Genomic DNA, 14,691 nt, shown 5'->3' on the forward strand with positions numbered 1-14,691 from the left:
GGCCAAATGATGCTATTTTAAGATGTACTTTCCACATAAGGTGAATAGGACAAAAAATATTTGCAAAGCTAGACTCCACAAAGCATCTCAACTGGAAGAAAACTGGGAGAGAATGACTGTCTATCCAAGGGTGTAAAGACCTCTATGGACATTTTCAGAGGGTCACAGTGATCAAGCTTGAGAGTGCAAAATTAGGTAGACTAGTATGGGTTAAGAATTTGGAGTCAAATGAAAAGCTAATAGGATTTATTGGCAGTAAAGGGAGACAAGTGGAGAAAACACTCAAGGAAGGAACTAAAGAGGAAAATAATGAATGAGACAGAGTGTAATCTGAATTTCCTGGATTTGCATGCATCTTTGAATTGTCAAAGATGAGAATCGTGAGACACAGATCACAAACAGAAGACAAGAGACAATATAATGAATCCAACACGGGTTAAGTACAAAGATAGAGTCATAGAATCATACAGCATGGAAACTGGCATTTGGCCCAACTTGTCCATGCCAACAAGTCTGTACTCTTCCATATTAATCCCATGTCCCAGCACTTGGGCCATAGCTGACTATGCTGAGGCAATTCAAGTGCTCATCTTGACACTCAAATGCTGTGAGTGGCCCAGTTTCAACCACTCTCTCAGACAATGCATTCCAGGTCCTTGCCACTCTCTGGGTGAAGGCAGTCCCCCTCATATCCCCTCTAGATCTCTTCCCCGTACCCTAAATGCATGTCCTCTAGCTTTATCTACCTCTGATAAGGAGAATAGTTTCCTGCAGTCTATCCTATCCATAACCCCTCAATTTTATACACCTCAATCACATCTCCTCATGCTCCAGGGAGTTCAGACCCTGTTTCTCCAGTGTCTCCTCATAACTGAACTATTCCATGCCAGGCAACATCCTGCACTCTGTCCAGCACTATCACATACTTCCCCATTGTGTGGTGACCAGAATTGCATGGAGTGCTCCAGATGAGGTCTGATTTTACCATGGAGAAAGATGTGAAGACCTCGGAACCTGGCAAAGTTAATGGAGATGTTTTGGGAGCAGTGCATATTACAGTAGGAGAGATGTGTTAAGGTGTATGAAGACAAATCTCCAGGTCCAGATGAAGAATATCCAAAAACATTATGGGAAGCTAGAGAAGAAATTGCAGGAGCCCTCAGAGACATTTGCAACATCACTATCCTCTGGCAAGGTGCCAGAAGACTGGAGGATAGCAAATGTGCCTTTATTTAAGAAGGGCTGCAAGGATAGACCTGATAATTACAGATCCATTAGCCTAGCATCCATGGTAGACAAGTTGCTGGAAAGCATTCTGAGGGTTAAGATATACTTGCATTTGGAAAGGCAATTCAAGTATATCTTTGATTAGGGGTAGCCAGCATAGCTTTGTGCATGGGAGATCTTGTTTTACGAATTTAATTGAGTTTTTTTGATGAAGTGACAAGGAAGATTGACAAGGAGGGTGGCAAATGTAGTATATATGGATTTCAGTAAGGATTTTGGTATACAAGTTTCTGCCTAGTAGGCTGCTCTGGAAGATTAGATCACACGGCATCCAAGGGGAGCAAGCAAACTGGATTTAAAATTGGCTGGATGGTAGGAAACAGGATGGCGGTGGAAGGATGTCTCTCAGACTGGAGGTCTGTGACTATTGGTGTGCCCCAGGAGGCAGTGCTAGGCTCATTGTTATTTGTTATCTATATTAACAATTTGATTAGAATGAGGAATAATAAGTAAGTTTGCAGATGACACTAAAATAGGTGGTGTTGTAGACAGTGAAGAGTATCATGAATTGCAGCATATCTCAATTAGGTGGGCTCAGGAATGGTAAATGGAATTTAATTCAGATGAGTGCAGAGTTTTACATTTTGGAAGGACAAATCAAGGTAGCACTTTTATACTGAACGGAAGGGCCCTGGGTACTGTTGTAGAACAGAGGGACCTTTGAGTACAGGTGCATGATTCCCTTAAAGTGGAGTCACAGGTAGACAGGGCAATGAAGGTGACTTTTAGCATGCTGGCCTTCATCAGTCAGGGCATTAAATATAGAAGTTGGGAGATTATGTTGCTATTGTACGAGGCATTGGTGAGGCCACATTTGGAGTATTATGTTAAGTTTTGGTCATCTTGTTATAGGAAGAATACGATTAAACTGGAAAGAGTGCAAAAAGATTTAAGTGGATTTTGCCAGGACTTGAGGGAGTGGGTTATAGGGACAGGTTAGACAGACTGGGCCTTTACTCCTTGGAGATTAGAGATGAGGGGTGATCTCAGGTCTATAAAAACATGAGGGGCATAGGTAGGGTGAGCGGTCTTTTTTCCATGATTGGGTAACTGAAAACTAGAGGACATAGTTTTAAGATTAGAGGTGAATGGTTTAGTAAGAACCCAAGGGGCAACTTTTTTTTAAATAAACAGTGGGTAGTAGATGTATGGAATCAGCTGCCAGAGGAAGTGGTTGAGGCAGGACCATTCGATACAGTTAAGTAGTATGTGGACAGGTATATGGATGACAAGAGCTGAGGGATATAGGCCAAGTGCTGGGAAGTGGGATTAGCTGGAATATATCTTGGTCAGCATGGATGCTTATGGGCCGAGAGGCCTTTTCCTGTACTGTACCACTCTATAACTAAGGTTTTACAAAGTTGAGCATAACCTCCCTACCTACTTATTCCAATCCCTGACTAATGAAGGCATGTACCCTTTTTGCCTTCCTAACCACGTTATTTATCTCTGTTGCCATCTTCAAGGATCTACAGACTTCAAGTCCCCCGTTTCTCAATAGTCCCCAAGACTCTACTATTCATAGTGCATGTTCTAGCCTCATTAGTACTCCCAAAATACATCACCTCACATTTGTCTGGATTAAACTCCATCTTCCATTTGTCAGTCCACATCACCAGCACATCAGTCACTCTGTGGCCCAAGGCTTCTTCCAAATCCACCAAACTTTGTCACCTGCAAACATATTGATCATCCTTCACATGTTCACATCTAAGCCAATTACGTATATTAGCGCTGATCCTTGTGGGACACCACTAGTCGCAGACATCCAATCACAAAAACAACCCCTTACCAGTGCCCTGTCTCCTATTGCCAAGCCAATTTTGGATCCAGTTTGCCAACTTGCTCTGAATCCTATGTAGGACCTTGTCAAAAGACTCACTTTAGTCCATACGTATCACATCGACTGCTCTGTCCTCATCGACGCACTTTGTTACCTCCAACTAATTCAATCAAATTGGTCAGATAGCATCTGCCCTTGACAAAGCCATGTTGTCTCTGATTAGTCTCTGCCTTTCCAAGTGATCATTAATCCTCAAATTTTTTATAGCACCTTCCCTTTCACTGATGTTAGGCTCACAGGTCTATAGTTACCAGGCTCTTCCCTGCTGCTTTTCTTGAAAAAGGGGGACCATGTTTGTTGTTCTGCAGTCATCTGATACCTCATTCGTGGACAACAAAGATTTAAAAATCTCAGCTAGAGCCCCAGTAATCTCTTCCTTTGCCTCGCAGAGCTGGCTGGGATGAATCCCATCCAATCCTGGGGATTCATCCTGCTGAAGCTTGCCAAGGCATTGAGGACCTCCTCTTTGTATATGGATACTTACACTAAACTTTTACCTACCCCATTCACTGAATTCTCCAACTACAAAGTCCATTTGCTTTGTGAAAGCCAATGAAAGGTATTCACTTAGGACCTCACCTATACCTTCTAGCTCCATGCACAGGCTGCAAATGTTGTACCTAATAAATCCCACTTTTCCCTGGTTATTCTCTATATAGAAGTTGGGAGGTTATGTTGCGATTGTACAGGGCATTGGTGAGGCCACATTTGGAGTCATGTTCAGTCTTGGCCATCCTGTTATAGGAAGGATATGATTAAACTGGAAAGAGTGCAGAAAAGATTTGAGGATGTTTCCAGGACTAGAGGGTCCGAGTTATAGGCAGAGGTTGACCAGGCTAGATCTCCATTCCATGGAAAGTAGGAGAATGAGAGGCGACCTTATAGAAGTGTTTAAAATTATGAGAGGCATAGATAAGGTGGACGGTAACAGTCTTTTCCCCAGGGTAGGGAAGTCCAAAACAAGGGGGCATGTTTAAGGCGAGAGGAAAGATTTAAAAGGGACCTGAGGGGCAACTTTTACCATAGAGTGGTGAGTATGTTGAATGAGCTGCCCAAGGAAGTGGTTGAGGCAGGTACAATAGTATCATTTAAGAAGCACTTGGATAGATACATGGAGGGATGGGACAGAGGGATATGGGGACCAAAGGGCCTGTATCCCTGCTATGTTGCTCTGACTCTATAATCTCCCTCAATACCGAAGTAATGCAATCTTTGACTAACATTGCAATACCTTCTCCCCTTTTACTCCCCCCATCCCACCTGAAAATTCTATACCCTGAAGATGAAGTTGATAACGGCAAAATAAGCTTAAGTATAGACCAATCAATGCCAGAGATCAGAGATGGCAACAGAAGCAGTATTCCCAGATCCATTATGAAGAGCAGAAAACCATCCAGCAGAAAAGCTGAGTGGGGAGTTGATCATGAGGCTGATCTGGGGGTACAGCGGAGGTCCATTTGAAGCCTACAAGAGATCCAACATATGAGAGGAATAATGGAAGTGAGCCTCAAGGAGCTGGAGTGGTCAGCAAGCACTAGTGGAGGCTAAGTAAATGCTTTGACAAGGATCCCATAAGGGTAGTCACAGTAGGAGGGAGGAATCATTTCAAAAGTTGACAAAAACAATTCTGACAGAGAACAGAATCAGTGTTTAAGGGAATAAGGTAGAAAACAGGGAATGCAGGAGAAGAATCCAGACCAGGATGTATCAAAACTAGTGCAGCATACAGTGTAAATTTTCAAGCAGAGAAACAGAAAAGCAAGTCCAGATATGCAAAACAAACAAAATACTGGAGATTCACAGCAGAGCAGACAGAAGGGATGAAACAATTGCATTTTTAATTGCAGAGTGGGGAAAAAGATGGAGAGAACGAAGCAAACATTTACGATATGTTGGAGACCAAGTTCGCCCAGATGACAAATGTTGATTCCATCCAAGAGAGGGTGACAAGCACTCAGTATGGCGATGAATCCAAGTGGTTTCATGCTGAGGATTACAGTCTTGATATAAAGTAGGAAAATCAGAATTTCAGTAACTCCTAATAAAAGTAGGAAGAGACTAGCAATGGATATAGTTAAGGGATAGGAGCTCTATTGGTAACGGCCAACTCAAATCACCCTCAAATCCTTTTTGTAATAAGGCAATTGTGATAAGATGCTGATGGTTGCATTATCTCACCTTATGGTGAGATAATGCAAGCAGTTCATGAGGTTTCCAGTACAACCACAGTCAAATAATTCTTTGGCTCCATAAACACTTCAAGAAATAAGGATTTCTAAATTGATCTCTAAAGTCTGGTGATCTGAAGAGATCATACCATTAAAATGTCTAGCGATTTGCAACATTTAAAAAGAGACTCTGAAAAGCTGTGATTTGACCAGATTAAGACAACAGAAAGCTCAGACTAAGTACATTTGTGTCATATAAAACTGAGTTCCAATGAAGGGGCTCTTTGCACAAATCCCACCTGACCTGCTGAGTACTTGTTTCCAGAATATTGGTTTTCTTCTCAGATTTCTAACATATTCAGTTTTCATTTACTATTGAATTCATGGCCATTTGTGTTGCACGAATGGCAACCTTGAAGTTCTCCTCTGCTCCCCAACTGTCTTTTTATTTGTTCATCTGTGATTTATTTCCCTTCCAGTCTTCAGTAAGATTTTGACCAAAACTCACTTTCGCTGGCACATCTTTCCTTATCAATGTCTCTGGCTCTAACTCATCCCACATGGATTTCAAGACAAATTCCACCCTTCACAATTCAGATACACTCAGGATCACTGGTATGTTCAAACTATCCAGATTTCTAGAGGGACTGTTCTCATCACATCGTGAGATCCTTGTTTCATGCCACGTGTCAGCACCTGCATACTTGACCTCTTTCTGCAACAACACCAACTCACTATCTCAAAGCTACTGTGGTCTGCAGTTTGACTATACACCACTTTTGATCATGAAACAGACAACCCTTTTCCCATTTTACATACACCAAAGATCAAACTTCAACAGTTCTTGTATTCCAATCTCCTAACTCCCCCCTCTTCATTTTCCTCTGCTCCCATCACCCTGTTGCAACCCCATCCCCATGTTTTCACCATCTCTTTCAATCTTGCCCTCTCTGATCCTGAACAAATGAGTTCTGATGAAGGATCACCAACCTAAAATGTTAGTTTTCTTTCCACACTGACATGCTTAGTGTTTCCAGCATTTGGTTTTTTTTAAATTTTATATATATAAAAAAAGTGTGTGTATAATATTATATATATACACACACACACATATATATATATATAAAAACACACATTTCCAGTATTGGCAGTTCTTGATTTACATTTCATGGCCCCATCTCAAACAATAGTGATGACCAAACTGGTATTCAAGAGGAGTTTGCCAAAACTATTTACATTTGTATACTGCAGTCCCTCAGCATTCATACAGAAACACAAAAGGGCAAACCCAACTCAGTTGAAACTTCTCTAGGAATTTTCTTAAAAAATCCAGATCTGGCTTGTTTTGCACTGGTTGTGTTTTTGATTTCAACAATTCAGCCTAGTAAATATCTCACTCAGAGGCAGAAGTGGAACCACATATCATGTCCATAGTTTTGCAAGTTAAATAGTTAAATCCAAGATGAGCCAATTTTACAGAAAAGTTAACAAAACTTAAATCACATATGAAACAGATGTGATTTTTGGATAGAAATAAACACACAAAGTGTTGGAAATGCTCAGGTCAGGCAGTGTTCAAGGAACTGATCAAATGAAATGTAGCAACCTGAAACATTAACTCAGTTTCTCTCACCACAAATGCCATCTGACCTGCTGATTACTTCAAGCATTTTTTACCTTCACTTTCCATTTCGATCATTTGCAGTATTTTCCTCTTGGATCAATTTCGAGAGTTTTACTTTGTGTGCAATTATCTGGTCAGGGTAAAACGCAATATCTGTGCATTTGTGAATAAAGATTAAACTCAAATGTGTCCAGGACTTTCCACTGTGCATGGAATGCCCTCATCAGTTGTCAAACAGAAAAGGATTTCAATAAAAGTCAAAATCCAATTAAGCTTTTAAGTAATACATTATAAACTTCACTAATCACACCCCTGAGTTACCATGAACTCCAAAATAATATTTATTTACACTATTTAAATAAAAATGGGCGAAATGTAAGCTCAAGCAATAACGTGGATCAAGATATTGGTGCACCCTCGCAATAAGTGACACGCGCTTATCAATTTTGCTGAATCGAAACCACACACCACCACTGCCGTGGAGTGCCACTTTATGTTAAACATTTATTTTGAGCAAAAACAACCTTCGTGTGATATTTTGTTTACTACGCGACAAACACCCGTTGAAACAAACCAACATACCGCAGCCAGCGCATTGTGCTTGACAGCACTAGGCCCTGAGCGCAGCCTCAGACTCCAGCAGAGACGGAGCCCCGGTTGTGATCAACGCTGATGGAGCTATTGGGAGACGGCTCGGGGTCACCGTCACACATTCTCCCAGGAGTGTCGGGTTCCGGGCACGGGGTGCTGTCCGGCAGGAGGGTGGGCGTCTGCCGAGGGCGGGTGGGTGGGGTATGGGGAGCCCCCGCCGCTTTCTCTAGGCCGCGTTCCGCTCACTCACCTTGTGTCCCAGTCATTCCAGCGCTGCCGCTTGTTCAACCGAGTGCTCAGGGGTCTTTGGCTCATTACCTTCCCAACAACATGTCATCCGCCTTCGAAAGGTGCGCCTGCCACCCCCAGTCGGACCGTCTGCAATTCGAAGCGAGGCGAGCCGAGGGCGGGCGGGCGGGCTGACCGGGGCGGACCGGGGCTGACGGAGCGTCGGACAGAGCGCCGTGGGACTGGAGCCCGAAACCCCTTCCCCCGGACAGTGGCTGAGCTGCAGGCGCGGCTTTCGGTTCCGCTGGTGAAGTCGGGCGGCGGCGGCGAGGGCAGCGGCTTCTCTGGAATGGAGCGGGGCATGCCGGGAGACGGTCACGTGACGGGAAGCCGCTCTCTCTCTCCCCCCCCCCCCCCCCATAGGTGTCAACACGTGTGTCTGACTGGAGAGTCACCATGTAGGGTAACCTCTCCCAGCCAGGGCTGGCAGCATTGCTGGGACTGTTATAGCACCACTGACAGTGAACCAACTGAAGCAACAGTTAAAGCCATTCGTCCTGTTTATGCTTTGCCATGTCAACAAGAGGTACTCTTTGATGTAGACCAGTGTGGCATGGATTTTACAGTGAAAACAATGAGGCTTATTACCACTCATTCCTATCATAGTGTAAATTAGACAGCAGGCTCTGATGAGCCCAAACTTTACTCATTCACAAAATGTGTATGTCACTGACAAGGCTGGCATTCATTGCCTGTTGTTGAATGTCGCCTACACAATTTCAGAGGGCAGTTTGGAATCAATCTTGGTGGGTCCGAAGTTATTTATAGTCCAGACCCCTGTGAGGGTGAGAGATGACCTTTCAAGAAAGAAATTGCTGATTGAGTTGATTTGCTGAAAAACAAGGAGAACTGTCAAATTGTTCCTGTGAGATAAATACAAAACATTTTGGGTTTGTCTATTCAGGGAAACGCAGTTACAGTGTCAAACAACTCACAAGATCACAAGACAAGGGAGCAGAAGTAGGCCATTCGGCCCATTGAGTCTGCTCCAAAGAAAAGGGAAAAAAAGAATGAGAAATGGGGGGGGGCAATGAAAAAAAACTATTCTAACCCCAATTTCCGGCCTTATCCCCATATCCCTTGATATCTTGACTAATTAGATATCTATCTATCTTCTCCTTAAACGCCTCCAGTGATCTAGCCTCCACTGCTGTACGTGGCAAGGAATTCCATAAATTTACTACCCTCTGGCTAAAGAAATTTCTCTTCATCTCTGTTTTAAACCTGTACCCTCTAATTCTAAGATTGTGCCCTCTGGTCCTGGACTCACCCACCAAGGGAAACAGCTTGGCTACATCTAGTTTGTCCAGTCCTTTCAATATTTTAAATGTTTCTATGAGGTCCCCTCTCATTCTTCTCTACTCCAGTGAGTACAGTCAAAGAGCCAACAAACGCTCATCATAAGTAAGCCCTTGCATTCCAGGAATCATCCTCGTAAATCTCCTCTGAACCCTGTCCAACATCAGCACATCCTTCCTAAGATATGGGGCCCAAAACTGTACACAGTATTCCAAATGAGGCCTCACTAGTGCCCTGTAGAGCCTCATCAACACTTCCTTACTTTTATACACTATACCTCTCGAAATGAATGCCAACATAGCATTCGCTTTCTTTACCACTGATCCGACCTGGTGGTTAACCTTTAGGGTATCCTGCACGAGTATCCCCAAGTCCCTTTGTAATTCTGTTCTTTGAATTTTCTCCCCTTCTAGATAATAATCTGCCCGTTTATTTCTGTTTCCAAAGTGTACAACTGCACATTTCTCAACATTAAATCTCATCTGCCATTTCCTTGCCCATTCTCCTAAACTATCTATGTCTCTTTGCAACCTACCTGTCTCCTCAATACTCTCTACTCGTCCCCTATCTTGATGTCATCCACAAACTTAGCCACAAAACCATTTACTCCATCATCCAAATTGTTAATGTACAGGGTAAAAAGAAGCGGCCCCAACACTGACCCCTGCGGAACACCACTAGTAACTGGTAGCCAACCAGAACAGGATCCTTTTATTCCCACCTTTTGCTTTCTGCCAACCAGCCAATGCTCCACCCATTCTGTTATCCTGCCTGTAATTCCATGACCTCCCATCTTATTAATCAGTCTCTTGTGTGGCACCTTGTCAAAGGCCTTTTGAAAGTCTAAATACACAACATCTACCGCCTCTCCCTTATCCACCCTACCTGAGATTTCTTCAAAAAACTCCAATAGGTTGGTCAGGCAGGATCTTCTCTTCACAATTAATATAATACCAAGTAAGCGGAAGGTCTTATCAGATTCTAATTAGAATTGGTGAAGCTAAAAATAAAGTAATTAATTTTTCTTTTAATCTTTGTTCATTTTATCTACGCCATAATCCCATTTTTTTTCTTTATTTTCTATACATAATTTGACAATAAAATTTTCCAGCTGACATACCTGGTTTAGACTCTGTGGTGCCTCAGTAAGGATTCTCCAATTGTATTGGCCAAGAATACTGTGGCAAAATGACTTTCTAATCACTAGAACTTCCTATGCAAACCTCAGAAAGTCTTCATGCAAGTGATAGGTTGGCTGGTCACAAGTGCTGAGCCATAGCATATCTTTACAAATAAGGTATATCCCCAAGATTGTAACTATACAACAGTAAGTAAGACCATCCTAAGATTTCCAATACCAGCTGGAAGATTTATTCACAAAATATTTTGAAAATTGTTTTAAATTGTCCTGGTCAAATCATGTAGATGCCACAGCCAAGAAAGCTCACCAGCGCCTCTACTTCCTCAGGAGGCTAAAGAAATTTGGTTTGTCCACTTTGACTCTCACCAACTTTTACCGATGCACCATAGAGAGCATCCTATCTGGATGTATCACGGCTTGGTACGGCAACTGCTCTGCCCAGGACCGCAAGAAGCTGCAGAGAGTGTGGACACAGCCCAGCACATCACAGACACCAGCCTCCCTTCCTTGGACTCTGTCTTTACCTCTCGTTGTCCTGGTGAAGCAGCCAACATAATCAAAGACCCCACCCACCCAGGACATTCTCTCTTCTCTCCTCTTCCATCGGGTAGAAGATACAGGAGCCTGAGGGCACGTACCACCAAATTTAAGGACAGCTTCTACCCCACTGTGATAAGACTATTTAATGGTTCCCTTATACAATGAGATGGACTATGACCTCACGATCTACCTTGTTGTGACCTTGCACCTTATTGCACTGCACTTTCTCTATAGCTGTGACACTTTACTCTGTACTGTTATTGTTTTTACCTGTACTACATCAATGTATTCTGTACTAACTCAATGTAACTGCACTGTGTAATGAATTGACCTGTACGATCGGTTTGTAAGACAAGCTTTTCACTGTACCTCAGTACAAGTGACAATAATAAACCAATACCAATACCAATAAAGGGTAGAAATTAGAACTTGGGAAGATAAAATGGAGCAAAATATTGGAAAACATCAATCTAGAACAAGAATGGTAAACATTTGAAATGGCATCCGAACGTAGAAGAACATATTTTGCAAAAAAGAAAGAACTAGCTCGAGCTCCCCAGAAAAATAAAGACATAGGAACAAACGACGGTAAGGAAAAGGACATCCACTAAGGACATAATTAGCAGAGGAGAGCATGATAAGAGAGAGATATGAAGGGATTAGGATAGAAGCAGAAAACAATTAACAAGAGAAAAATAATTATGAAAGTAAATTAACAAGGAACATAAAACAATACAGTAAAATATTTTACAGACATATCAAATAAAAAGATGAAGGTTGGGACAAGATCTATTAAGAGAAGAACTGGACAATACCATGGGTAAAAATAACAAAATGGTAGAACTATTAAATCATTGCTTTTCTTCAGTATTTACCAGGGAGATAGAACATGGATGACATTGGATGATGAGATAAATAATGAAATGAACATCAGTAGAAAAAGGAAATCTATTAAATAAGCTAATCAGATTGTTACAAGGATAAAAGTCCTGGTCCAGATGCAATCCATGCATTTAAAAGAAATCTAGGGAAGTGATAGGAAGCATTGCTAGATATAATTAATAATTTATTATTAAAGGATGTAGCACTAGAGGACAGCTTACTTAATACTGACATTTAAGAAGGAAAATAAAACATGTTTGTGGAATTATAGATCAACCAGGTTAATACTGATAGTAGAAAAACTAATGGAACCTGAATAATGGAGAGAAATGTAGAATATGTAGAGATGAAAAACATAAAAATGAATAGTGTGCATGGATTTCAAAAGAGAAAATCTTGCCAGACCAAACTTACTAATTTTTTTTGAGGAGTCAACAGAGGAATTCGACAGTGGCAATGTAGTAGATGTAATTTATCTAAATTTTCAAATAGTTTTCTGTAAAATAGCAGACTAATGAATAAGATCAGAGAATGAAGAATCAGAGAACATGAAACATAATGGGAGGGGTTGGAGGTAATCATTACTGAATAGTGCTCAAACAAATTAGAGGATGATGTTAATTAATGTGCAGAATGAACGAATAATAACAAAATAAATGCAGTGTGATACATTTAGGTAGGAAGAAGAGAAGGGCTATTCATCACTTGGAAGGTATGAGTTCAAATGGGGTTAAGGCACAAAGGGACATTGGAGTACAAATACACCAATTACTAAAATTGACACCATAGTGGGCAAGGCCATTAAAAAAAACTCTGGGGTTTAGTTCCAGAGAAATAGTACTGAAAGTAGAGAAGTACTGCTAAAACTGCCCCAAACCTTGGATGCGTCACACTTGGGTTCAGCTCATCATTCTGGTCTCCAATAATATAAAATGGATTTAGAAACACAGGAGAACATACAAAGAAGATTTACAAGGATGACACCATAAATATAAGGGTATACATATCAGGAAAGAATGAACAAATGGGTTTCTTTTTCCTTGAGAAAAGAAGGCTGAGAGGTGAACTAAAAGTGGTCTTTGAAATAATGATGTGTTTCCATAGAGTGGATGCGGAGAAAACATTTCCACTCGTGAAGAAGAGCATACTAGAGGCTATCAATATAAGGTAGTTACCAAGAAATCCAGTAGGGAATTCAGAAAGAAAAGAACAGTGAGAATGTGGAACTTGTTACCACAGAGAGTAATTGAACTAAATAGCATCGATACATTTTATGAGAGGCTGGAAGGGCACGTGAAGAAATGGAATAGAACCATAGAACACTACAGCACAGAAAACAGGCCATTCAGCTCTTCTAGTTTGTGCTGAAACTTTATTCTGCTAGTCCCATTGACCTGCACCCAGTCCATAACCCTGCAGACCTCTCCCATCCATGTATCTATCCAATTTATTCTTAAGAGTGAGCCCGCATTTACCACTTCAGATGGCAGCTCGTTCCACACTCCCACCACTCTCTGAGTGAAGAAGTTCCCCCTAATGTTCCCCCTAGCAGTGGACAATGTTGATGAATTTTAAAAGAGGAAAGATGGGAGGGAGCTTGAATGGACTATAAATGGCAGCATGGACCATTGGACCAAATAGTCTGTCCCTGTGATAGATATCATATGTTATCCTTTGATATCCAGGTCTCTGCTACTCAATTTAACTTTCTTGAAAACGCCATTGTCAATACATCCTGCAAAATATGTTTTTTTTAAACTTGGTGGGAATATGATTAAAGTGCAGTCAGTGCACAGGAATAAAAATGATTTGCAGCAAATGTTAGTGAATGGTGATGGGGCGATACAGACCAGGCCAAGAAGCATAGAGCACCAGCCGAAGCTGGAGTATGGTGAACATGGAGCACCATTCAGCCAAGGTACCAAAATAGAGCTAGGCAGCAATGTTGTGACTGAGAATTTGAATGATTGCGTATAAACGTATAAATATTTGCACAGGAGATTTTTTTTGTTAAACCTGTGAATCTTGGGCTTTTTTGCATCTGGGTCTTTGAGTGGTGTTTTGTATGGACAGTTAAATTTATTTTTAAGCTAAGTACTTCTGAAGTATAGGTTTTTGTATTTACAGTTATGTATCTACAGTTGTTTTAGGTATTGGTGTTACACATGGAAGATACAACACGTAAGCAAAGTATTCTGTCTGATCAGTTCGTGTCAGCATTTACTCTGTATGTAAGCAAATCACAATTACCACAATTACCTAGTCTGCTCCCAATTTTTTTATACTCCCGCATATTCCCACGTAATCTAATCTTGGTTGTTGACATGGTTTCTGTTCCAGCAACTATCATGGAAGTTAATTCTGCAGCTTTGTGATTATCTGTCCAAACAATTCTCTGATTTTCTGTTCTAAGTCTCTTACATTTAATTTTGTATTTATTGCTTTTGATTCTAAAACCGAGAGGAGATTATTCAACCCATTATGTCTATGCAAACTCTCTTCAAGAATAATGAAATGGCTGTTCTCCTTGCTCTTTCCTCATGGCCTTGAAATTTTCCCTTTTTCAAATATGCTTACAATTTCCAAATGAAAGCTTCTGTGGAATCTGACTCCATTTCCCTATCAGGCTATGCATGAAGATCATAACAAGACTGCAAAAAAAATTCTCCAAATTCCCCAAACTCTACTGCCCAGGAATTGTTTTGACCTTCCTGTTTATTTCTCTCCTCATCCAATAGGTATTTGTTCTCTACTCAGAACATACCCCACTAAGAGAACTGCAACTTGATGAATACTGAAAGAAGCACACATCACAAAACTTGCTTAAGATTACATAATTTTCAACAGTTCTCTGTGCAAACGGATTGTTAATATTACATCATCTTCTGTAGTATTTGATTAAGCCTCAAATATTTTATTTCTTTAATCTTCTTAATTCTATTAGATTTTCAAATGATATATAGTGTAAACTAAATTGGGAAGAAAAATCTGGAATCAGTTTATTTATTAACGTGGTATTTGCAGAAAA

The 14,691-nt window shown here is 41.1% G+C and overlaps 1 protein-coding gene across 3 annotated transcripts in view; it reads right to left on the bottom strand.

The window, feature by feature from the left end:
- The window catches only part of smg1 (SMG1 nonsense mediated mRNA decay associated PI3K related kinase), a 115,420-nt gene extending 107,329 nt beyond the window's left edge, over positions 1 to 8,091 (bottom strand). For all 3 annotated transcript variants that reach the window (XM_052021036.1, XM_052021035.1, XM_052021034.1), the window contains exon 1: positions 7,764 to 8,091. In XM_052021036.1, the coding sequence (XP_051876996.1) occupies positions 7,764 to 7,828 (65 nt within the window). In that variant the 5' untranslated portion in view covers positions 7,829 to 8,091. The remainder of the gene's footprint in view (positions 1 to 7,763) is intronic.
- Between the last annotated feature and the right edge of the window lie 6,600 nt (positions 8,092 to 14,691).

This window comes from Pristis pectinata, chromosome 8 (assembly GCF_009764475.1).
Source record: "Pristis pectinata isolate sPriPec2 chromosome 8, sPriPec2.1.pri, whole genome shotgun sequence".
Lineage (NCBI taxonomy): Eukaryota > Metazoa > Chordata > Chondrichthyes > Rhinopristiformes > Pristidae > Pristis > Pristis pectinata.